General features: G+C 37.0%; 4 protein-coding genes across 7 annotated transcripts in view; 1 reads left to right on the top strand and 3 right to left on the bottom strand.

Annotated features, from left to right (window-relative positions):
* Window positions 1-7,912, top strand: part of LOC137405585 (uncharacterized) — a 48,111-nt gene extending 40,199 nt beyond the window's left edge. Inside the window, exon 8 of the mRNA XM_068091888.1 lies at window positions 7,780-7,912. The gene's annotated coding sequence lies outside the window, so the exon portion shown is untranslated. The remainder of the gene's footprint in view (window positions 1-7,779) is intronic.
* On the bottom strand, window positions 3-26,008 carry LOC137405584 (uncharacterized). Of its 4 annotated transcripts, XM_068091883.1 has the most exons (14): window positions 25,871-26,008; window positions 21,869-21,917; window positions 19,698-19,789; window positions 19,156-19,236; window positions 17,300-17,609; window positions 13,139-13,213; window positions 10,072-10,324; window positions 7,758-8,017; window positions 7,354-7,515; window positions 6,606-6,879; window positions 5,717-5,971; window positions 3,884-3,979; window positions 1,459-2,317; window positions 3-1,210 (listed from the first exon to the last, which is right to left on the bottom strand). In XM_068091883.1, exons 5-14 carry the CDS (start codon window positions 17,565-17,567, stop codon window positions 275-277), a joined length of 3,438 nt encoding a protein of 1,145 aa, XP_067947984.1. In that variant the 5' UTR covers window positions 17,568-17,609; window positions 19,156-19,236; window positions 19,698-19,789; window positions 21,869-21,917; window positions 25,871-26,008; the 3' UTR covers window positions 3-274. The 4 variants fall into 4 exon arrangements, with proteins under 4 accessions (XP_067947984.1, XP_067947983.1, XP_067947987.1 ...); XM_068091882.1 differs by lacking the exon at window positions 19,156-19,236; XM_068091886.1 differs by lacking the exon at window positions 21,869-21,917 and having other exon boundaries at window positions 25,871-25,926.
* LOC137406092 (uncharacterized) lies at window positions 12,644-12,978 on the bottom strand (the record flags this gene model as incomplete). The annotated part of the gene is made up of 2 exons (XM_068092619.1): window positions 12,644-12,706; window positions 12,928-12,978. Coding segments are annotated over 2 exons (114 nt in total), but the record flags the coding sequence as incomplete, so codon positions are not given.
* On the bottom strand, window positions 14,114-17,152 carry LOC137406091 (salivary glue protein Sgs-3-like). The gene is made up of 2 exons (XM_068092618.1): window positions 17,127-17,152; window positions 14,114-15,320 (listed from the first exon to the last, which is right to left on the bottom strand). Exons 1-2 carry the CDS (start codon window positions 17,150-17,152, stop codon window positions 14,114-14,116), a joined length of 1,233 nt encoding a protein of 410 aa, XP_067948719.1.
* Window positions 26,009-26,304: the final 296 nt, after the last annotated feature.

Below are 26,304 nucleotides of genomic sequence, written 5' to 3'. Positions count from 1 at the left end.
AGCTTTCCATATATTCGTGGAAGTGACGTTAAGATGAGGTGATATAACAAATAGTTTTTATAATGTATCAAAATATATGCCAGGAGTTTAGAACTACATACTTTAAACATAAAGAAAGAGATGTATCGATAGTTGTGATAAAAAAATTGCAAAAAAATTCACAAGTGGTTCCTTAGTTTGCAGGCACATTATGCAACTACTATGATAATAAAGGCACACACTGAGATCTGAAAACTATATGATCTGGACATATAAATATAAAAAAGATTTACTGCTAGGTTTCTTCCTGCCTGCTGCACCTGCCGCTAGACAGTGCAGACGTGTCAGACGCATTGGAACCGAGTGGTCGACGAGTTGCTGATTTGGAGTCTTGTTTGGAAGATGATCGCCTCCACAATTTAATTTTCTGTATACAGTTCCAAGTAAAGAGATTGGAGATCACAAGCAAAACACCTTGTAGTTCTACAAAGGCCTGCATTATTGGCCAAAAAACATCCCATAAAGACGCTACAAAAAGAAATATCCAGCCAAGACCTAAACATAAGGAAACCTTGACACAGCTAAGTATATTTTTTTGAGTTCGGAACTTGTCCTGCGACGCACCAATATGTCCACTCTTGGCAACCTTGCTCATGACGACTATCGCTATACTGACATTGCTAATAATTAAGATATAAATAGGAAGAAGAAACAAGGGATACAAGACAAATTTGTGCCCTAAAAAGCAGATAGATTTTGTTTGGTAGACCTGACCATTGAGGGCATCAATGTCCAATCTGGAGAGGATATGCGCTATAATGGTACAACAAGATGGCACACCGAAGGAGTAGAGCGCGTAGTAACTGAACACTTTTGTGGAATGACATCTGGCTCTTAAACGACTTAAGCTTTTGAAAATGCTCATGGCCATTGAGCTGCTCCAAGTTAATGTGGAGAGGAAAAAGAACTGGGTGAGTCCTGCCAGAAATGAGCATGCATACTTTTGTTGTCCTACTGGCGTCATTGACATGGCGAAGCAGGTGAGTGCTCCCAATAGAGAAAAGAGTAAAGCGATAATCATCTTGTCAGCGAGATGCCATGATCTTTTCTTAGTGAGGCACAGATAAACAAGGTAGCCAAAAATCGCCACCAATGAAGTTGTGAGGAAGATATAGTCGAGTGTGCTGAAGGAAGTCATCACTACCATTGCTGAAGATTCATTTTGCCATACCTATGAATAGATTAGTAAAATATTCATATTTCCAACTCAATATCATAATTTTTTTATTTCAGAAACTTGTTTTTGGCTTTGTATTGACATGAAGACTGACAGTTAATAATAAAAAAATTGAAGTTGATATTTTATAGTTGTCATTACAGGCTTCATGCTAAATTAAAAATACTTGTGTGCTGCCCCGAATGCATCATGACAGCCATAGCATACCAGAGTATAAAAGTTGTCTTAGGAGATGCAATTACCTCAATTTCTTGATGAGTCAGGAACAGCCTGCTGTATGATGCGCCATCCCTTTTGTCTAATATTCTACCATCAGGGCAGAATTGAAAGGCCATATCAGCTGCCGTTACTCTGGTTAAGGGTTGGCGAGGTTTGAATTTATTGCTTTGTCTTACCGATGCTCCGTCAAACAGTCGTTTTGCTACTGAATTGCTACCAAAACCTTTGCCAATGTCAATACCGTTTAGGTTATTCGTATCTGTGGTACTGTGTCCATCAGGATCGTCATAACAACCTGAACAGGCAGTTTCATTTTCTGCATGACTGCAAACTAGGCTTACGGAAGGACAGAGAAATTCAAAATATCTGTTTTTCTTAACGCCTTCCATTTGAACATCTACCACGTCACTACAGTTTCGCTCAAATGGCACCTTTGCGCATTCTCCACTCTGAGAATCAAAAATTGTCCCCCACATATTGTTGACCGTGTCGATCGGCTGACACAACTCGTTGAAATATTCCTGGCAGCTGACACAGCAGGTGCCCGATATAGGGGAGATTTTAACTGGATGAAGGCCTTCTGAATGAATATTTTTCATTCGTGATACTATTTCATTCTGACGGTCTGCTATAGCAGGTGATAGCAACTCCGCAAACTGGAGCTCATCTCCAAGATTGCAGATGGCACAGTATATGTTTTTAAATGCCTTTTCCTTGCCGTAGACTAAAGCGGTAGGCTGTTTCTTGCAATCAGTTCTCAACTTCCAGCCTCTGTAGGCTTCTGGGCAGCTGCTTACTGGTTTTTTGAAGTCAGTTGAGCATGAATAACGGAAGAGTTCGTTGCCTTCAGGTGGGGCGTATTCTTTAAACTTGCATCTCCCCCTGTGTATCAGGATAAAACCAAAGATGACAATTCCGAAGCTTACTTACTTAGCCGATTACTTGGTATACAGGCTACCAAATAATAGAAATACAGTCATACATCGGCATATGAGAAATTTGAGATACGAGCAAAATTTTGACCAAGTTTTTGCCTTGAGATATGAGACAAATTTAAGATACCAGCATATGATATGGTTCTCAATGTGGCCAGTATTTTAGGCGACATTGAGAATGAAAGACGACAAAGTTTTAGAAAGGCTGGCTAAAAGTGGAAGTGAGGCGTAAAGAGCCAAGCTGGAAAAAAATAATAAGAAATAAAAAGGAAGACGAAATTAGAAGTAAGTTTAGTGTAAAATTGAAAATTATTTTCAAGTATGTGTGCTTAGTAAGTTAAATTCAAATAAGTGTAGCGTACCGAACGAGTTGCTATAAAGTCTATCACACCGCTGTTAGCCACCACGTCTGTCTCAAAGGTAGTAACTTCTCTACACAGTACGGTACATAATAATGTTACAGTTTAGTGAAGATCATAACCACTAGTTAAGCGTTTGTTACTTTGTCAGCGTAGGTAGTGAGTTAGAACAATTAAAAACACGCTTTTTCATTTTAAACTTCTGTTTTTCGGTGTTTTTTCAAAGGGTGGCAACGGATAAGTTTGTATTTAGTTATTTTATATAAAATACTGCTTTGAGATACAAGAGAATTGACACGTTCTTTCTGTTTTAATGCTCTATCGCCATTAAGTTCATATGTCAAGGTGTGACTATACAGAGTTCAACTTCAAACTCAGGCATGCCGATGACTTGTATACGAGTATAGTACCAATGCTGACCCGTCTCTGAACACAGTGATTTTTATAACAATACCTCATAATAATACTCCAATGAAGACCGGTAGAGAGACACTATTTATACTCAATGTTTTCATTTTTAAAAGATTTCTACTTCATTATATCTTTTAATAAATAAGATACACAACAATATGACAATTTCAATGCTCAACAGAAGCTTTTTTATGACTTTTTTGAGGCAATTGTCTTCGAAGAGTCTTGATGCATAAGATATTTAAACTGTGCAGAGCGACATTTCTCTGGATGTTGCGCAAAAAATTAATTTACAACTGGTAACCTAAGCATCCGATTATTACTAATTGACATAATGCATACGTAACCTCAAAAAACAGCTCACGTCTGTCAAAAGTCTTGCAAGAACAGAACAAGTCTAATTCATAAACAGAAGGTATGTTTGGTTAAGGAATTATCTTCTCGCGTTGAAAAATGCAAGATACATACGATTTGCTCTGACTGCATCTAAATGCACTCACAAGTGCTTTATTGAAGGAAATACAACTACTAGGGAGAGTATTCCAAGTAATAGACCCACAATGATTTGTTAAGTAGTGTATAAAAATTGAAGCTTTTGGTCAGCAATTAGTAGATAACACACATTTTTCAACATTAATTACAAATGTGAAGTTGTCTTACCACAGTTTCACCTTATTGGTCTAGCCTCTGTGGTAAACCAAAGGAAATAAAGGTTTGAAGACACACTCTTAGTCTTGGCTTACCGGTGCTTTCCAAATTTCATTGGGCATTCAAAGAGTGCATCCCAGTATATCAAGTTGGTAGCATTGTTGCAGCTGGCGCAATATTGGTTTTTGTACCTGAAAACGGACAGAACTTGCATAGGATGTCATTCAAAGCAGAAGGCATAGCAAGATGAATAGAGATGTGTTAATAAATCTCTATGTATCAATACATGTATTGATACATAGAGATGTATTGTAGAAATATCAATGTGATTCTGGCCTTAATAAAATTGTATTGATATTTTATATTGTTGAACTAAAATTTAAAACTAATCGTTGTAGTTCTTCTACAACCTTTTTAATAATAAATTATCTGCATCAGGTTATTTTTAAGTAGATACAGAAATTCAATAGTTAAGTTCTGAGAATTCTTTTAAGTTCACTCTGTTCTAAGTTGCATTCAAAATGTACATTTGCTGCTTAACACAACTTTAGGCTTGACAACTTTCAATCTTATCTTTCATGGTATCCAAAGAAATCACAGGCGCATAGCTTCCTCAAACTGTCCTATAAACTGCTTATGACAAGATGACAAATAACTACCTAGATTATTTTCGAAATTACTTTTTCTAGTAACATTGTTGAAAACATTGATGTAATTGTCCAAGTTACAAAGTGAATGTGGTAATGCAGGTTAAACCAGAAACGCTACAAAGGCCTGGCTACACAAACGCACACTGGTGAATATGAAACGCACACTGGCAGCTCGTTGGCGGTATGTAGTTTCAACAAACAACATGTTGGTGTAAGTTGTATCCGACGCAATTGTGATTGGCTAAAATAACTTATTATAATTATGCTTTTGATTTTATTCTATTTATATCCAACATGACAAGTTGTGCAAAATTAGCTTTGAACAATGATGATATCACTGCTTCACAAAATCAACTATTTGTACATGAAAAAAATATTTTTGTAACAGCTATATGACAGCTGCTATTACAAATTAGAATGTTTCATAAAACATTTTAGATAATTCTTGTGGTAATAAAATATATGTTAAAAACTTTTTTTGTAGTTCAATTTTGTACTTAGCTGTTTTCTTCATTAAAGGTTGACTTGCAACAAAATTCCGATTACAGTTATTTGATATCAAAAGGTTCATCATGTCTTACTCTGTTGTGTTGTAGGTGCAAAATATGTGGAAATGTGATTATAGCATTTAGTAGCATTGAGTAGCTTTGGTGTGTGTAGCCACAACAAATATCTACGCTACATGTCAGCGAGTCAAATATCTACACTACATGTCAGTGAGTCATATATCTACACTACATGTCAGTGGGTCAAATATCTACACTACACGTCAGTAAGTCAAATATCTACACTACGTGTCAGCGAGTCAAATATCTACACTACGTGTCAGCGAGTCAAATATTTACTCTACATATCAGTGAGTCAAATATCTACACTACACATCAGTGAGTCAAATATCTACATTACACGTCAGTGAGTCAAATATCTACACTACATGTTAGTGAGTCATGTCTACACTACATGTCAGTGGGTCAAATATTTACACTATATGTCTGTGAGTCAAATATCTACACTACACGTCAGTAAGTCAAATATCTACACTACATGTCAGTGAGTCAAATAACTACTCTACATGTCAGCGAGTCAAATATCTACTCTACATGTCAGCAAGTCAAATATCTACTCTACATGCCAGTGAGTCAAATATTTACACTACACGTCAGTGAGTCAAATATCTACACTACAGGACAGTGAGTCAAATAACTACTCTACATGTCAGCGAGTCACTTTGTCAGTGTGCGTAGCCTGGCCTTTAGCGTAACTCATAGATCATCTTACGAGAGCAAAGTCGAATTATCTGTGACAATCCAGCTGAATGGACTCCAACTTCCAATTTTTCCTGTCTTGCAAAGTTGAGATTCCTTCGAGAACTCGTCAGGGCAGGAATGAATGATAGCTGACCCCGTCTCACTGTAGTAACCCTCGTAACATGACCAGCGGAACGTTGTGTGTAGAGAAAACTGGCTATAAGCAGGCTTAGCTTCCTCTGCATCAGCACAGCAGCCTCCAAAGACGTGGCAGCGCGAGTTGCATCTATAATAGTGTCAGGGTCAACCATATACAAGTAAATGATCAAATACAGTATAGGACATCATCGACTTACGATCCGACTGGCAGATCGTAAGTCGGTCTAGACGTAAATTAGACATTAAATTTAATATTATTTATACCACCCTTTGAATATTTCTATTGTAAGCTGTAGAATATATTAAGTTTATGATACTGAATAAAATATTATAATCTTTGGGCTATGTTGTATAGTATTTTAGTTGAGAAAGCAACTATTGCATAACTAACAGTTGAGACAACAACTCTTGCATAACTAACTATTGAGACAACAACTCCTACATAACTAACAGTTGAGACAACAACTCTTGCATAACTAGCAGTTGAGACAACAACTCTTGCATAACTAACAGTTGAGACAACAGCTCCTGCATAACTAACAGTTGAAACAACAACTCCTACATAACTAACAGTTGAGACAACAACTCTTGCTTAGCTAACAGTTGAGACAACAACTCTTGCATAACTAACAGTTGAGACAACAATCGCAGTATAACTATTGATTTATAATTATTCATATATTGTAAATTTTTCAAGAAAACTAACTATTCTAACTCTAGTCTTTAAGAATAAAATCTTCTATTAATCTCTTGTCACTCACTCGCAGTTCAAAGCCTTCTTTCCTTCTCTGCAGGAGCTTATTGTATCCAGTAAAACTTTGCCCGCCCAATGAAATCGTCTTTTTTGGGTCACTTGTGGTTTATATTCGTGTTGGCGTAAGCTCACGCAAGCATTGTCAAGACCTTGTACTCTACCAGGGCCACAGCCTGGCAGCGTGCAGCTGCTGACAGGAAACACGATGAACTCTCCACAAACTGTTGATAAGTAGCTGTAGCACAAAAGACTGCCAAGGTCCCAGAACTGTTGACTGCTGACTAAAACAAACAGTAGTTATAGCGTGAGGTCTGCCACACTATAGAATGAGGTCTGCCACACTATAGAATGAGGTCTGCCACACTATAGAATGAGGTCTACTACACTATATAGTGTGAGGTCTACCACACTATAGCGTGAGGTCTACCACACTATAGAGTGAGGTCTACCACAATATATAGTGTGAGGTCTACCACACTATAGAGTGAGGTCTACCACACTATAGAGTGGGTCTACCACACTATAGCATGAGGTCTACCACACTACACTCTACCCTTTACCTGGGTAGACCACTAATGACGATATACCTCACGCACGCTATAGTAGCACCAAACAATTATATAAAAAAGGCCACAAATGGAGGTTCAGTAGGCAAATCGATCATAAAATTGGAAGATTTATCTTGTTTTAACATTGCCATTGACCTAAAACTTTCCCACGAATGCTAAATGAAATAAGGCTAAATAGAAACCTACCAGAAGAGTTGGTGGTTACAAGATTATAAGAGCTGCCGTGGTTTGGCAAGCTGATTTGACCTGGGGCAGACAAGCTGGTATTCTTTAGGCTCTCACTTGTGAACCAAGATGCACTGTCGCTTTCCTTTTGGATTGATGGTTTCGCGACCATCAAAAAGGACCCTAAAAACCAAAAGTCTCATGAGGAGATGCATAATGCAATGTCTTTTCACAATGTAAACATTAAATTATACTTTTTACTCCACGCTGCAAGTCTGTTATACTGAAACTTTTTGAAAAAAATGTTACGAATCAATTCCCTCGATTATATTATGTAGATAATAATATTGTTTTAGTGACATATGCTTATAGTTCGACTTTGCTCTGTATTGGGATAAAGCAAGAGCATGCGTAGTTTTTCTCACCTGTTCTGTTACTGTTTGTCAGGTTGAACGGTTGAGGGAGCTCTTGGCCCTTCCAACAGCTTTGGCAAAAGCTATTTCTGAAAGCACCCTGCTGACAAGGAAATGGCTCCTTCTCAAAGCACACCTGGTTAACAGGCCCTTTCTCACAGAGTTCTCTTACCTCTTCAACTGTGTAATCTTCAGGGCAGCTGTTAATATACTTACCACAGCGTGGTCTATGAATACCGAGTGCAGTAGGCAGCAGCTCTTTCCAACAGTTACTAAAGTACAAAATAGAAAGCTTGATATCACTGTAAAGAGTTTTTATATCTTCAGAAACAGCTGCAGTAAAAATGGACTTGAATTGAAATTGCACTTGATCTGAAAACTTACAGCAAGTGGTTGAAAAATTAGTCATAAAGTGCAGGTTTTTGTTAGAGTTTTATGGTAATTAATCAATGCATGTTTACACCTGCTTGATTTAGAGCAAAGAGTCAGCAAGACAGAAAGAAAACTAAACTGGTAAAAGTACACAAATGTATTTTATATTAAAGTTAGTTTTCGTACTGCTTATTCTCGTTTATATTCTGTTCACTGATTTATGATGAGATGTGATTTGATGTTGTAAGTGCCTCTGTGATTTCAGGCTGTTATAAGGGGTTGTACAATGGACACATGTGGATGTTTGTAGTTGTATTATTTGCAAGCTTGTGCTTATATATATATATATATTACTTTGTTAGCAATAATTTCATTTCAAACAGAATTATTTTCCACATTATGCCATACAATCATCATAAAATGAAAAAAGGGCCCCACTTTTTGTGGCCCTTTTCCCTTTATGTGAAATCAACTAGATGGTTTGACATACACAGTTTAAAATGCTTTTCTCTATTAAGAGAATGGATATTAGTTGTAACATTGTTAAAGCAGCTAGCAATGATATTCCCATGACCAAGCAAGAGTGAAACGATTGATTGGGAGAATTATGATAAATGCACATGTGCACACAACTCCTGAAAAATTATCCGTTTACGGCCGTCACCAAACCCTTGCAACAAAATCCTATTAACAAATTTAACTATTTTTCAGTAAAGTCGTTTAAGTATAATAATGATATAAAACGCATATAAACCTATTTAAATATGTTACCTAGCCTTTGAAAGGTTACCGCAAATTCCTAAAACTAGACCATCTGATCGGATTATACATAAATAGACAGATTTATTAGGACAAAAATCGTCACAAAACACTTGAAAAGCTTGGTTTAATACAAGTTAAGACCGGAAATTGAAACACCGAAGAACAGAGAATAGAACGATAAAGTCTTGCGCATTTCACGAAAAAAAACGTGCACTTTTCACCAGTCTATAGCATTGTTCCCAAGGTTTCGGCAATTAACATAGAAGTACAGAAATCGTTTCATTCTTGTCGATTTCAATTTTTTTATTTTCAATTTCATTTGCCGACACATTTGAGTACTTTCGTATTCTAACTGATGTCCAACGAAGTATAAGTAAATGAAATGGCGATGATATTTTTTAATAGTTCTTATGAGATTATTACAATAATTAATTATATGTTTGGATGACTACAGAACAATGACTACGTAGTACAGATTTTCTAAAAATCTAACGCAGTGTAAGTAGTCTAAAGGGAAAGACGATGATATTTTTTTCTAACGGTTCTAATGAGATTATTACAATAACTAATTATAGGTTTGGATGACTACAGAACAATGGCTACGTAGTACAGATTTTTTAAAAATCTATATCAGTGCATTTTACTTCTAATATTGGCCGATATTGTATTTCTCTTTTTGCAGGAGGAGAGATATAAACATATAATCTTTTCCTTTCATTATTGCTATTTGTTGTATATAATAACACCCACACTCAGTACATTACAGCTACCATTGCAGTTATCCTATTTGACTGCTAATATTGCATTTCTCAACCATCAGTACCCTTTCTTTTTTCCAATATCACTTTGGTCGCGGGCTGTATGACAGTGGAATTTCTAGTTTAAAAATAATTGTTGGAGGTTGTATGCATTTTTTCATACCATGTAGGTTGAAATGAGTTGAAAACCTGTCGCTATTTATGCAAGTTTTTGGAAAAAATAAAAAGTTGTCTCCCCCTTTAAACCAATAACTTGAATTTCCCTTAAAATGTACTAAATTATTTTGTACTCACTAATGCTAGAACTCGACTTTATAAAGGCTGATAGACTGATACGCTGATACTTGTGCGAAAGAGACAAGTACCTGAAACCTTAACATGACTAGAGATGACAATAAAGCCAGCTATAGCAATATGCTCTGTGACTAACTTACTCTTCTCTGAGTAAGTCATCAAGTTTCTCAGGTGTCACTAAGTACTCTTCATCACTCTCAATGAGCTCTATCGTAGCATTGTCACAATACACTTCAATAGTCCAGTACTCTAGAGCTTTCTGTGAGTCAAATACTTCAGAGATATTATTGTTAGTGACAGGAGACAGAGCTCCGTTACAAACCGCACAGTACATGTTACTGTAGGTTATCCCTGTGTAGGTTCCGGTTACTGGCCATCTTGATATACTCAAGTCTAAAAATAGAAACAAGATCTAAAAGAGAAACTTACACACAGTTTAGTAGATTTTATCAAAAGGTATCGATACTTTTCTATCATTTGCGATTGTTTTTGATGTTTGAGGTGATCTGAATACTAAGATGTTTCAAGATTAAAATCAGCCAAAACTTGCTTGCAGTTAAAATGCTCAGAATGTGATGAATAACCTTTAAACAACTGTTCCACAATACTTGTGGCCATGCTTGTTGCTACAAACAAGTAAGGGATAGTCAACATATACATGTAAGTAAAGGATGGTCTACATATAAGTAAGGAATAGTCTACATATAAGTAAGGGATAATATACATATAAGTAAGGGATAGTCAACATATATGTATTCAGAGCATCAAAATAACTAAAACATTGCATTGTATAGTTAACTAGCGGAATGCATGGCGTTACACGGGTATTAAAAATCAGCTTGTAAACAGTGACAGGTAATGCAGTTGCCTGCCACTTGCCATTAGCCTGGCAGATTGCCAACGGCTAATTTGAGTAAGCTGGTATTGCTACACCTACTAATAAGAGCCTTGAGAGCAAGCATTAAATGACGTTGCGCCGTGACGTTGCACGGTGGTATGCTTATTTTCACCCACATAATCTGACATATATCGCCCAATAAATCTATCAATCTCATGTAGCTCAATGGTTGAGCATATCGTTTGGGGAATGGGAGGTTCTGAGATCAAATCTTCTGCGATACCTACGGATTCTCCATATAAGATTTTAGTAGCTGTAGCTGGACAAACCGACATACACAAACTTTGAGATTTATGGATATAGATTATTATTTCTACACGGAATATGTAATGAACTTTTAGCATTGTTTATCAACAATGGTAAGTTTGGCTCTTATCAAACTCTTCAACAAAGGATGCTGAAAATACACCTTTTATTACAATGAGGAAGTTGAAACAATGTGTATTCGTCTTGCAGTAAGTATAGACTCCGTTGTTGTACCGACACATCGTTAATGAGAAATAGGAGAATTAGAGGTAGCCACCCTCTAGTTGTTGTTTACGTATTCTATGACCCACTTGTTATTGATCAGACATAAACATAAGCAGTAAAGAAAGGCAAACTACCTTTTCACCTCTAACATCATATTGGCCAGCATCAAGTTTCCAGATACAATGCTCTGTTGGTCGATGAGATTATCACATATAGGTTAGTAAAAACAAGAAGACACAAGGCTTGTCTAACTCTAATCTACTATATAAACGGCAATCGTTGTCTATCTATCTGTGTATCTGTCTGTCCGCCTTATAGAGCGGTCTTTTCTTTTATCGTCGTACGAATTTCGGTCGTACGAAGCAAACTGAATTAATATGTGTAGTAAAGGTAAATAAATTATAGAGCGGTCTTTCTTTTTCCATTCGGTCAAACGAAGCCAACCGAATTAATATGAGTACTAATTATCGTAATTTCGTAATATGGACTATTAGCCGCTACTTTTCTCCGACGATTTGAGCCAAGAAGCTTATATAAAGGTGTGGCGAATCTGTTGTTTTTCTTTCACCGCTCGAGCGCATTAACCGAAATCCCCGGTTAGCACGCTTTTTAAACGGCACGTCTTAAAAAGCACCTTTCCTGAGTTCTGCGGCCTATACAAAGGTGTCTATACAGCTATACAAATGTACTATTCATTAAATAAAATAAATTAACGAGTAGTTATTTACATGCAATTAATATTTACTGCCAACGTGTACCGAGAAGGTCACGTAAACGTTTGTTTCTTGGAGCCACTGGAAAAACGCATTTCTCACCTACTAAATTTCCACATCAAAAAGGTAAGTGTTTCTTATACGATGTTGTATTGCCTATGAATTGCCACATCTCCACTACTTAATAACGTTGGATTTGCCGCTGTTCGTGATAGTGGGTCATGTTCATTTCCTTCAGCAGCCGAATTACTAATTTTTTTCCAGCTACGAGTAGGCCTACTGTAACTTACTATTACAAAACTTTCATGGGTACTCCGAGGGTTGCGATACGCTATTGTGAAAAGAAAGAGAGCAGCTGCTATCGACTTACTGTCACCCTGCATCAGCCATGACCAGCTATACGTCGCCTGCTCAAAAGTAGGCACACGCCGAAAACTGTTTCTTCATACGCCCGACAGAAAAACCAAAAATGTTGTCTATCCGCATGTGTTGCGTTGAACTAAGGGAGAGAGAGAGAGAGAGAGAGAAAGAAAGGGAGAGAGAGAGAGGGAGAGCGAGGAGGAGGGGGGGAGAGAGAGGGGGGAGAGACGGAGAGAGGGAGAGAGGGGAAAGAGGGAGAGAAGGAGAGAGAGAGGGAGAGAAAGAGGGAGAGAGAGAGGGGGAAGAGGAAGGGAGAGAGAGAGGGGAGAGAGGGGAGAGACGGAGAGAGGGAGAGAGGGGAAAGAGGGAGAGAGGGAGAGAGAGAGGGGAGAGAGGGGAGAGACGGAGAGAGGGAGAGAGGGGAAAGAGGGAGAGAAGGAGAGAGCGAGGAGGAGAGAGGGAGAGAGAGGGAGAGAAAGAGGGAGAAGAGGGAGGGAGAGAGAGATAGGGGAGAGAGGGAGAGGGGAGAGACGGAGAGAGGGGGAGAGGGAGAGAGAGGAAAGAGGAAGAGATGGAGAGAGGGAGATGTAACTGCATATTTGGAGTTGTTTTACGGTATGAAAGCCAACTCTCAATAAACCTTATGCTGCCCGTGAATCTGCTCCTGTAGACGGGTAATGCAGCTAGTAACATATAAACAGGTGTCCACTCTCAAGTTTTTGCATATTACTGAAGCTATAGTATTACTAGCATTAAAAAACATACCCGAGTGATTGGATTGCTGGCAGAGGTTGGTAAGCTCCTTAGCTGTTCTCTCTGGACAAGCATCAACAACGTACCCTGTAATTAAGTTGAACTTGTAAAAGGAGTCAGTTTTCAACATCGCTAAGAACTAACTAGCTACTAACTGTACATGTCACTATAACTGCTGAGGTTGATTGTTAATAGATTTAAGGCCTCTGTCTCAAAGATACTAACTCAATACTTTTGCTACCAATTCAATTTCCGTATATTAAAATTCCTTTCATTTAAGTACAGATATGATAGGGTAATTAATTAACTACTCACTAATCAGAAAAGATTTGTATGTAGCCTGCTAAATCAGCATCTTGTGGCTTTTGGCCATACAAAAACCCTTTGCTGAGCCATATTAGGTGGCTTGTGGTAGCAAAAGAGTTACATAAATATTTACAAGCTGGGCTGTTACAATGCATTTGTAGAAAACAGTCTATTGCTAACATCTAAAAGTTTTGCTAAAGACGTGATCAGATAGAAGGACAGATGCTAGTTGTATGGCAGTGTCTGTAACCATGCTCCAGAGTGATTTAACAAAGCCAATAATAATGATCTATGCCTAAAATAATTTGCATCTGAACAGGTGAAGAGGCATCCAACCGTAGATAGGCTACGAGTAAACACTGATTCATTTTGAACTAAATTAAGATCTATGTTTTCGTTTCATCGTTGAAATAGGAATCACAGATCTTGATCTTAAGAACACGAGTTTACAACAGATCAAGAAGCTAAATAATCAATGGTGGAACAAAGACTTTCACAAACAATAATGTATTGCAATTGCTTCCAACTGCCAGCTGCTATTTACTAAACTAGAGTGTAAAGCTATTGGTAAATTATAGCTGGTAGAACTCTGATGACCTGATTCAAATGTATCAGAGACGAATTGTTCAGACACAACTGTAGCCAGACTTCGTCTGCTCAGCATTGTACTGTAATAATAGGTTATTTACTAATAGGTTCTGTACTAGCAGGTTCTGTACTAGTTGGTTCTATACTAGTAGGTTCTGTACTAGTTGGTTCTGTACTAATAGGTTCTGTACTAGTAGGTTCTGTACTAGTTGGTTCTGTACTAATAGGTTCTGTACTAGTAGGTTCTGTACTAGTAGGTTCTGTACTAGTAGGTTCTGTACTAGTAGGTTCTGTACTAATAGGTTCTGTACTAGTAGGTTCTGTACTATTATGTTCTGTACTAGCAGGTTCTGTACTAGTAGGTTCAGCACTAGTAGGTTCTGTACTAGTTGGTTCTGTACTAATAGGTTCTGTGCTAGTAGGTTCTGTACTAGTAAGTTCTGTACTAGTAGGTTCTGTACTAGTAGGTTTCGTACTAATAGGTTCTGCACTAGTAGGTTCTGTACTATTATGTTCTGTACTAGCAGGTTCTGAACTAGTAGGTTCTGCACTAGTAGGTTCTGTACTAGCAGGTTCGGTATTAGCAGGTTCTGTAATAGTAGGTTCTGCACTAGTAGATTCTGTACTAGTTGGTTCTGTACTAGTAGATTCTGTACTAGTAGGTTCTGTACTAATAGGTTCTGTACTAGTAGGTTCTGTACTATTATGTTCTGTACTAGCAGGTTCTGTGCTAGCAGGTTCTATACTAGTAGGTTCTGTATTAGAAGGTTCGGTATTAGCAGGTACTGTACTAGTAGGTTCTGTACTAGTAGATTCTGTACTAGTTGGTTCTGTACTAATAGGTTCTGTACTAGTAGGTTCTGTACTATTATGTTCTGTACTAGCAGGTTCTGTGCTAGCAGGTTCTATACTAGTAGGTTCTGTATTAGAAGGTTCGGTATTAGCAGGTACTGTACTAGTAGGTTCTGTACTAGTAGATTCTGTACTAGTAGGTTCTGTACTAGTAGGTTCTGTACTAGTAGGCTCTATACTAGTAGGTTCTGTACTAGCAGGTTCAGTATTAGCAGGTTCTATACTAGCAGGTTCTATACTAGTAGGTTCTGTACTAGTAGGTTCTGTACTAGTAGGTTCTGTACTAGTAGGTTCTGTACTAGTAGGTTCTGTACTAGTTGGTTCTGTACTAATAGGTTCTGTACTAATAGGTTCTGTACTAGTAGGTTCTGTACTAATAGGTTCTGTACTAGCAAGTTCTGTACTAGCAGGTTCTATACTAGTAGGTTTTGTACTAGTAGGTTCTGTACTATCAGGTTCAGTATTAGCAGGCTCTATACTACCAGGTTCTATACTAGTAGGTTCTGTACTAGTAGGTTCTGTACTATTATGTTCTGTACTAGCAGGTTCTGTACTAGCAGGTTCTATACTAGTAGGTTCTGTATTAGAAGGTTCGGTATTAGCAGGTTCTGTACTAGTAGGTTCTGTACTAGTAGGTTCTGTACTAGTTGGTTCTGTACTAATAGGTTCTGTACTAATAGGTTCTGTACTAGTAGGTTCTGTACTAATAGGTTCTGTACTAGCAAGTTCTGTACTAGCAGGTTCTATACTAGTAGGTTTTGTACTAGAAGGTTCTGTACTAGTAGGTTCAGTATTAGCAGGCTCTATACTACCAGGTTCTATACTAGTAGGTTCTGTACTAGCAGGTTCTGTACTAGTAGGTTCTGTACTAGTAGGTTTTGTACTAGTAGGTTCTGTACCAGTAGGTTCTGTACTATTATGTTCTGTACTAGTAGGCTCTGTACTAGTTTAAACTCATACTCTCTCCCTATCTCTGGCCTTTTCATGTGTCTGTTTATCAACGTATCTCATAAAATATATGTGTTTGTTTAAACGCTTTTTTGAAAAATGAGGCCCTGAAGATCTTCTGAAGGTCTTCGTATTAAATTATTCAGACTAAAAGGTTGAAGGGCATACATATTTGAGTTTGGATACCAAAGATTCGTTATGAGGCTTCATTTGCACCAATATATCTGCCACTTTCATATCGTGCAACTTTGCTATGTTAGATTCCAACCCTCACAAGCCAAAATACTGCTTGATAACTGCCTTTATTCACATATTTGCAGAAATAATTTGTAGATTGAACAGAAGTACCCAACTCTGCATTTATGTGAGTGTTAAATACTTTTGACTGTGGTATGGTACAATCGGGTTTCTACAGTGACTTATGAAGCTTTTCCATTTGCGCAACATAAGTGACCAAGTTAAGTGTTTATGTTCAGGTAATCTCTTGATATATAGAGAGTATCTATCTACTAGATAGATTTTCTCTCAAAGGAGATTTTGAGGAAACCACTCTAAGCATGCACTGTTCTTTATACATGGAGAACTTGGGTTTAATTGAACACACGAGCCATGTACAGTACATTTAGGCCTATCTCAAGGTGACATTAAGATCTTTATCTCAGCTAAGAAGTGCAGCACTAGTTACACAACTGAGCTTGAGAGGAAATGATTTAATGTCAATCAACACTGTCTTTTATAAATCATTGTTTTAAATTTTTTTCTAATAACAACGTGACAGCCGCAATAAATTTTAGTCCTTAAAATTGTCTAGTTTATACATGTAGGCCTATATATACATAGGCCTATATCACATTTATTATATTTATATATTTTTATATACATGTATGCATGTGAATACATTTTCATATAGCTGTAAAAAAGGAAACGTGAGAACTTGAATTATATGCAAAAACTAAATCGGTCGAGTAAAAACCAGTAAAAATTTTTTTATGATTCTCTTAAAACATCTGAATGAAAGTGTAGGCTCAGCAATGCTAAGGTTCTGTGATTGAGTGAATAATAGCAACACATAGCTCACTTCAACTCGTACTAAATTTAGTGTAACTTAATGAATGCCCACTTTTTGGCATTTGTTTGTTTTATTTCTAAATTCTACTTCTTTTTAGCTTTATTAATAAATTTGTAAAGCTTTGAAAAATTTTGAATGTTGTATGTTAAAAATAACTTTGCACGCTAAAAAAAATATTGACCCAAATCTTAATATGTAGGCTATCTAGAAAAATTCATATGCCGAGTTGATCATTACGCGAGGTTTGACTGTACCGGTAACATCGTAACCAGTCAAGGCAGCACTGTGTGAAAACAAGTCACCGTGAAAACATTCACGGTATAGTGGCTGGGTTTATATATTTCACCCAAAATATTTGTGGTTCACATAAATTATCTACTTGACACCATGAGATAGTGAGCATTTGTTACCTTGAACTTTTCCAAAATCCTTACATCTAAACACAGACGGTTCCAAACGCTCTCTTATTCTCACTGGATCACCGCAGCATTCTCCATAAAACTTGCACTGTTCCCCGACAGAGTCTGACAACTCCTCACAGCCTTCTCTGTTTCTAATGTATTCCATGGTTTCATCTGGTACGTACTTTGATATGCTTGTTAATATTTGGAAAGTTTCACTGCAGAAGACGAGGATGAGTTGTGTAAGGAAAGTCAGTAATGTTATGTAACGGATCATTGTACCTGCCTTTAGTTCTTCAGCTCCGCTGTGTAGGCTATCCTGAAATGACAAACAACAGGAAATACTTTCATGTGAACTGACTCAATGTAGACAGGCATCTGCAACTAACCATTACACTTTCTCTAACTAGGTACAATGTGCAATAGTCTAACCTATTCAGTTTTACTGTAAAGCTGTGGTTTTACCGAGTGCTTGAATAAAAGTAACTGTACATGCTTCAGCATTCAAACAGACCCAGCATGCGTGCCTATAAACCATGATGAATAGGGTCAGCTTGGTTTGAATCCTCATATTCACAGTTAAGCTCTACGGCTACAGTTAACCTCTACAACTACAGTTAACCTCTACAACTGCAGTCAACCCCTACAGCTACAGTTAGCCACAGATAACATCTACAGCTACAGATAGCCACTATTAACCTCTATGGCTACAGTTAGCCACAGTCGACCTCTGCAGCTATAGTTAGCCACAGTTGACCTCTACAGCTATAATTAGCCACTGTTAACCTCTACAGCTCTTAACATTTACGAAACTCTTTTGGTATCTGATATATAGTGATAGCTCATATACTTCTTTTTCCTGGATGGCAATAAGGAAATAGGAGACAGCTGTAAACAACACATCTAGAGGTCAGTAGTGCGTACACAGTAGGCTGGTCTTCCATTCTTTTAGAGATTTTAAATCTTTACTATAATAAGAATCATTATCTGTCTGTCCAAAGCCACGGTTGGAAATTGGAAAAACTTGCATTGTTCAGGATTCGAATTCATGCCATTCAGTTTAACAGCTCAACACTCTTGCACTTGAGCTAATTGTCTACCTTTCAGCATATAAGACTGGAATCATGCTTATTCTCAGTTCTTTATCGGCCCACCTTATGATTTCTCACAGAACACTAGGCTGTCAGGGTACTAGTGGCTAATAATAAAGTGGTTTCTGTTTAGTAACGAAGGCCCCCTGAGACTTTCATCCTTATTCCCAAATCGTTGGAGCGAACAAATTGTTTTGTATGTTTGGGGATTTTACTTGTTACAATATTTTTTGAGGCCTGTGATGAGTTTTGGTAGCTGAGAGTAGACAAGACAGTTCACTGCCAACTCTCTATGTATCACTCAACACAAACATAGCACTGGATTGTAAATAGAGATTAGATGGCAGATCACTTAATGAAATTAGTCAATTATAATCATATTCAAGGAAGACCTTCTCCGCAGAAGTAAATACATGAAGCAGATACTAATGGATGTGGCCTACAAATTAGTATTAGGAGCCTCATGGTCTACAACGCTTGACCCGCAAACAACAGGTTGAGGTTAAATTCCCAAAAAAGCCACTAGTGGTGATAAGAGTGACATAGAAAAAAATTGCTCTCTACAACTGGGCACATTTACAGTCATCTAGAGGTTCCCTTACCACTGGAATCAGACATGTCCAGCCAAGATCACAGAGCCGTTGTTTGCGCAACAATACTCTTGTAAACATGCACAACCTCTGCTTGCAATAAGCTAAGCAGGCATCCTACTCCATCCTCGAGGAACCGCTCACACTACGAGTTTGCACTCCTACTTCACCATAAGCTACTCACCTCTTTCTATAGTCACTTTGTTCTCTTCCTAGTTCACCCTCTTTACTCACTATAAAACTTTCCTTTTTGGCCTTTTCTTTACTAAAAAGATTAGTTTTGACTACCTCCGCTGTCTGTCTACTCCACACTTATCACTCACTATGTCCTTAGCTTCTCACGATTGACTTCACCCGCATTGCCAACGCTGTTATTACTGGCAGCAAGAGCTAAACCTTCAGCTATCTGTGAGGTCACCAGCATCATAAAATGCAGTTGTCTATAATCTACTGGTAAAATACTCTGAAAGCCTTTCATATCTTGCGTGCCAATTTTAGTAGCTCTGGTGACCGAAATGCTTGACCAGGATATTTTAAATTCAAATTGTCATATGAGACACAGCTAAACTGCCTTTCACACAATAATTTGCGAGCATATTCCTAGTGTCGTAGGTATAATTTAGTGAAAGTTGCATGAACAGCACCTGAAATAGTAATTTTGTAATGGTCTGTATTGAAGGTGAACTTGAACAAGGTAGGCTATATCTGAAAATTTCTTTTGCTTACCCAGAGTTAGTGAGATTCAAGAAGAGATAATCCAACAGAGTAGTCTATTTGTTCTTTCAGTTCAACTAGCTAGACGCCTCGAGTCGAGCCACCTGTCATAGGATAAATGACTAAAATGAGACCACTGAGGTTAATAAATCACAAAGAATTTGACAATAGCCTGTGAATACAGTAATAGAGCTGCCTATTCTCTATTAGCCAAGAAGACAGATAGCTCGTCTTACTGAACCTGTAACGTTAGTCTTATTAAATAGACAAACCAGAGCTTTTTGAATAGATGTTCTGTAAATTATGATATTTGAGTCAACATTCTCAGCCTTACAACATTACTATTGGCTAGCAATGTTTTTAAACAAACTTTTGTAACAATAACATCACCTAATTTAAACTGAAGGCCTTCAGCAAGATCATCTTCTTTGATAAATATTTACATCGTAAACCTAGTTGAAAATTCTATGTGAGGTATTATGAAAGTGAATACATCAACTAAACCTTCCAGCAGCATGCATCACTAAGAAGGGTGTGAGGAATACTTTTACAGATAAGAGACTTTTATATGTAACTAAATGAACCAATAGGAGCATGTTAGTAAGGTCCTACATAAACTAATGATTCTGGAGAGACCTCTACACCAGGGTTGGCTTGGTTTAAACCAATGGTTTAAACCGAGTAGTTTAAACCCGGTTTAAACCAGCCCGAAAAAACCGGTTTTTATGGTTTTTTCATTATTTTTTGTGTGAAAAACATAATATTTTATGCTCCTAGTGGTTCATGTGCGGTAGAAATGCAATTATATGTAATTATCAGCTGCAGAAGTTTATTTAGGACACAGTAGTAAATTGATTGCAGAGTTCAAGTTGAAACTACATGAAATCCTAGCACAACAATGAATTAGTGAATTTCATTTTCAATTGGTTTTATCAAGTGATATGATGATCTCTTTACTGATGAAATATAAAAACAATGTGAAATATACTAATCCAATCATCGTCTCTAATAATGAATGAATACTTTCTCAAGTCTGGCCAGTGAGAAAGGATTACTTATAATTAGAAATTAAAACAATAAAATCCTTTTGGGCAAAAGCTTTAAGTTTGCAAACTAATATTTCATTTATTGGTCACAAGCCAAAGTCGTTGGATTGTTAGAATTCAGTTTATCAAGTTTGTTGTGTTTTGAAGTTTTGAAAAGCAAAGGTTTTAAGGTAAAACGTAATAGGTGTGCTGTCGTAACGCGAGGTCACACAGATTGGCTTAAAGCTCACTAGCCAAATATCAAGCTGAAAACACCAATTTAGACAGTGATGCTAATATTCAGGTGATAAAAGTGGAGTCATCTGCCACTGCTCCAAACACTAGCAATGCATCTGCATTATGCTCTGCACTACCACACGACTAATCACTGGGATTAAAGTTCCTACTTATACATAGAGCTGTATGTAAAATATTCACTTTATGTGATAAGATTTTTGCTCTGTATTTCATCGACCATGTTTGATTTAAGAGTCATTCTGAAATTTCCATATGTTTTCGCTCTTTTTTTCCATAAAAACTCCCACAGTATACCATCTTTAACAGATGATTCCACATATGTATGTTCAATACTCAATCATGCAGCTATAGCAAGTGATGTTAATTAGACTTAAAATTGCAAAAGCCTTGATACAATTATAAAAACCATAAAAACCGGTTTAAACTATAAAAACTGGTTTCAACCAAATAAACCTGGTTTTTTCGGTTTTTTCGGTTTTTTTAATAAAAACCGTGGTTTTTTCCAACCCTGCTCTACACTCTCTGTTTAATTTTGCACACAAATTACAATAACAATCAGTTAAAATAGGAAAATAATTGTTTTACAAAAAGGCAAATAATTGAATATTTCATCAAAATTCATGTGTGTTTTCTATCTACACTGATTTCTACTAAAGCTGATGAAGATGTTCGTTCAAGCTTCCACAGCTTGACCTATGAGAAGTAAGTCAATATAAAGACTTTGCACCTATGTTGCTGTTTTACACCTGCTAAAATCTCACATTATTTGTGCGCAACATTAATTTGTGAACTAACCAAAGTTTATTTAAAATAACTGCTGATTTGAATAAACCATTTTGTGCAAGATTAAAGGTACCTGATAAAAACAAATAATTGATTTACTTGCGCAAATCTATTTACCTATTGCTGCTTCTTTAGACCTGTAACCTTTAACCTTTAACCTTTAGACCTGTAATAGTAAATAAAAATTATATTATGATTGTCTCTAATAAAGGGTATCTTTGTACTCCAGTCTCAGTACAGTACAGCATGGCAGCATCTTCAACTAGTGATGCGTTAGTTTGGGTTTTGTGGGAAACCCAGCTGGCCTCCATGAATGCCAGCTAGCATAAAGAACGGAGCCGACCAAATGCGATTCAGGCAGCTAGACAAGAACCAGATGGCCTGTAGAAAGGAGGGATGCAACAAGAAATATATGAAAGACAGCTACACTTCTGTTCAAGGGGTAGCTGGATGTTTCGGTAGTGGACATTTTGGACTGGGACGTTTTGGCTTGGTATTTTTTATACCGAGGACGTTTCGGCTGGTATGAATAATTTTTTTAATATGACAATAAAAACTCTTTTTCAGGCTAATATATTTTTATTTGCGTAAGTTCGAATGTATGTAAAATTTTAACAAGTATAAGATATATAAAATATTAACAAGTGTTAATATTAATACAAATATTAAATGTTTAGTTGTCCACCGCGTAAGAATTGTGAAATTGTTTTATGTCCATGAATTCTATCTTGGCAGAGATTGAACAGTCGGCGTCGTAGCTCATCGTACACTTTCTTTGTCCTTTTACGTGGTCGGACACCACCCTCATTCTGCAGAAGGACGCCAGATACACGATTAAGCAATTGTAAACTGCTAATAGCATTTATCAGGATCATACTTGGTTACTTTAATTTTATGACTGACTGAAATAGTTGTTTATGGACACAAAAGGCTCAATAAACATTTAAAGACAATTACATAATGCGAAGGCTTAAAGGTTGACTTGCAACAAAATTCACATTACAGTTATTTGGTATCAAATGATTCACCATGTCTTACTCTGCTGTGTTGTAGGTGCAAAATATGTGATAAGGTGATTACAAGCTCTTAATATATAGCTCAAAAACAAACAGTTAATCGCCGCCATCACAAAACCGCCGTAGGTTGGAATCTCTTTCTAAAACGGGCTAAATGGGATGTAGTTGTACAATATGGCTTCTGTTTACACTTTCATGCAACCTCATTTGTCGAAATATTTTCGTAAATATACTTCATGCATTCAATAAAACCATGTCTATTGTTCTTACGCGTCTATTTTATCGTTATTGTAATGCTGTCACATTCAGCACTGATATCTTATAACCTACCGTGAAAATTCGTTTAATTTTTTTAACTTAGCTCGAAGGAGTACATATCATTGTCTGATAAACATGACGAGCCTGTTGGTAATCTGTGATAATCGAAAAATGCTGTAGAAACTATTTGCCCTGTTTGGCAGGAAGTATGGGTCACATGATCAGATCACAACTAGACGATTAGACCAAACCGAAACAAAACTGTAAAGTAGCGAGCATCTATATTTGATACGGGGTCTTCGGTAAAACCCGAAGTGTTTGCCATAAACTAGTGCTACGAGAAGTTTTATATTCAGTCTGTTATTGGCCTTTCAATTCAGGTGAGAACGTCACGTGTCAAAACAATAACCAAATGGAATGACTATGGTAGAGGAATAAACTGATTCCGATCTACGGCGGTTTCATGATGGCGGCGATTAACTGTTCATTTTTGAGCTTTTAAGAGCTTGTAATCACCTTTTCACATATTTTGCACCTACAACCCAACAGAGTAAGACATGGTGAATTTTTTGATACCAACTAACAGTAATGTGAATTTTGTTGCAAGTCCAACTTTAAGCAATTGGGTTTATTGCATCTTGTATTTACCAAGATCACACTATTTACTTCATGCTCGATGATGGTAATTTTTCCACACAACATAAAATGCACTTTGCATAGACTATTTAATAATTGAAGTTTATAATTTTGTCTTTGTAAAAATAAATGAGGATAGAATACATTAAATACATGCAATAAAATGAATTAATTTCCTCCTAAATACAAGTTAATCAATTTGAATATATCATTGAGGCCGAAACGTCCACAGCCGAAAAATCCTAGGCTGCAACGTCCACAGCCAAAAAACCCTAGGCTGAAATGTCCACAGCCGAAGCATCCAGGTCGGAACGTCCTACATTCGTTCAAGGAGACAGTGGGAAAGACGAGAATGAGAGAGCAATGCAATGAAAAAGCAGAGACAAGATCAATCTTGTATCAATAACATCAGCTGTAAAGTTACACTTCTGTATTCATAAATATATACCTAATTGTGCTTGGATTGCGACAGTATTTCTGGCTTATATGAGTGAAGGGTCACATGGGATATCACAACAGGTCACACTCACCATAATACAAATGACAAATGAGGCCATATAGTAGGTCATTTTCCTATATTTGATCAGCAGAATACATGGAAAGAAAGAATTTGCTAGAATGCTAAAAGTTTATAGTTTGTTTGTATAAAAGGAGTTTGAGTGCATATACCGCAGGCGGATAGTCACAAGTACTTATATAATAAATTTGGAAGTGTTTGACATAAAACATGGCCCTTCAAATTGCAGATGCTTATTCGAGCATTACCAAATAAAGGTTTGATTGATTGCGGCTCAACTCTGTGAAATTCACACTAGATTTTCAACGATCTAATATGTTCTGTTCAGGTTAAAAGTTGAAAAGAATTGTGTTGTATGGGATATGAACTCATGACTTGTAGCTTTGCAGTTGTAGCTTTGCAGGCCAGCTCTCTTACACCTGAACCGATTGTCTGCCTTACAGCACATTAGAATAGTTGTGCGCATTCTTACTCTTCATTACTTATTGGTACACATGCTGATCTCTCACAGCATGCTAGACTGGCAGGGTACTAGTAGCTAACGATAACAAAATTATCATTCCTGATCTCTTATTTCAGTAGCCTACACATATTGTTTTATGTTCTAAATTGCTACAGTACTTCTAGTCTCTTTCAATACAAACATTTCAAGTAGTTTTCGATGTTTCTAGACGCTACAACAAATGAATTATGATTCTACCAACGTTAAGAAGTACATTGTATTATTTTGTACACCGAATTCAACACAATGGCTCAGAAACCAGCTATCCCTACATCATAAAATTCAAAGAAGCTCTTGCAAAATTAGTCGCCAGTTTAGGAAACAATCATACTTTAACCACTATTAGATTAATAATCCACAAATGTTCAAAGTTTTGTCATTTTAAGATTGATGGCTGCTAAGTGACACTGCAGGGATAAAGAACAACATTATTTTCTAGGAAGAAGTCTGCGGGTTATAAAATAGTCTGAAAAAAACAAAACTAGGTACATGTAAACTTATACTACAATTGTTGAGAAACTCGGAGGATATACTTGGGTCTCAATTCCTTCAAGTGTTTCACAGCTTCTAGAAAACTGTAATGATTAGTCCATATTTAGATACCTTCATGAAATGATTTCCGAAACTATGTGAAATGTTCAAGTGGGTTGTATTTTTAGTGAGCCACAGTAAATGCCTGCTCAGACAAATTTAGGCAAGTGAGTGACAAACGGGTAACAGGTAATGCCTACAGATTGTCAATTCTAGATAAGTGAGTTACAGACAGATAAAGCCCACAGATTGATGCCTCTAGACAAGTGAGTGGCAATTAAGTGGTGAAGACAGGTTTTTTCACCTCTAGACAAGTGAGTGACAGACAGGTAGTGCCCAGAGATTGCCAACTCTATACAAGCGACCAACAGTTAATGCTTATGATTGTGTCAACTCTAAACTGACACTTGTTGCCTACAGTTGTGACAACTCTAGGCAGGTGTTCAAACAATAATGCATATAGTTTTGATAACTTGAGGCTAATAAAAAAATCTAACAAGTGCTCAGATCTTTGGTATTCATCCTCTTTTATTACCTTAAAGGCTTCAACACACACATTCTATGAAACCTGAAAGCATTATTTATTTTTTGAGTTTTCTCTTCCTTTAAAGTTAGATATTTCCTGCATGGTAATTGTGTCAATATAACATAACACTTACCAAAATATTCATGCCAGCAGTTTTCAAAAACACTGATTAGCTCTGAAATTTATCATTAGCTTCCACTGTAAAATGCGATTAAATGCTGTACTCGTGCCATGCTCTGGAGCGCCACCTGTCTTGCATGTACAACCCAAATGCTCTACGGTTATTCATTTACTGAAGTATGTTACCATAGCAACACCATAATTTATCACTGGCTGCAGACTGAGATTGGGTTTGCAAACATTTTTATATGAATTCTCCTCTTTCGTGTGGTCGAAATCTAAGTCACGCCTCAGGCATGGCTGAGCCATGCAGTATCTTGGTTTAGCAATAAATATTGCTAATGATGGTAACACATCGTAGCTCATGAATAATGGCGCTACATCTAAATATTGCATGTAAAGTAGATAAAAATCAGCACAACAACAAACCATTTCTAGTTGATTGAG

The sequence above is a fragment of the Watersipora subatra genome, chromosome 10 (assembly GCF_963576615.1).
Source record: "Watersipora subatra chromosome 10, tzWatSuba1.1, whole genome shotgun sequence".
Taxonomy (NCBI): domain Eukaryota; kingdom Metazoa; phylum Bryozoa; class Gymnolaemata; order Cheilostomatida; family Watersiporidae; genus Watersipora; species Watersipora subatra.
The sequence above is the reverse complement of the archived record's forward strand: the minus strand, read 5'-3'. Positions and strand labels throughout refer to the sequence as shown.

Coding starts and splice junctions, on each gene's coding strand:
- LOC137405584 (XM_068091883.1), bottom strand. CDS start 17,567: ATGATCCGTTACATAACATTACTGACTTTCCTTACACAACTCATCCTC. Junction 3,980..5,716: donor GATAATTCGACTTTGCTCTC/GTAAGATGATCT, acceptor GTCCGTTTTCAG/GTACAAAAACCAATATTGCG. Junction 2,318..3,883: donor ATGAAATTTGGAAAGCACCG/GTAAGCCAAGAC, acceptor CCTGATACACAG/GGGGAGATGCAAGTTTAAAG.
- LOC137406091 (XM_068092618.1), bottom strand. CDS start 17,152: ATGTTACCGGTACAGTCAAACCTCGC. Junction 15,321..17,126: donor CCGGTACAGTCAAACCTCGC/GTAATGATCAAC, acceptor TGAACCTGATAG/TACAGAACCTACTAGTACAA.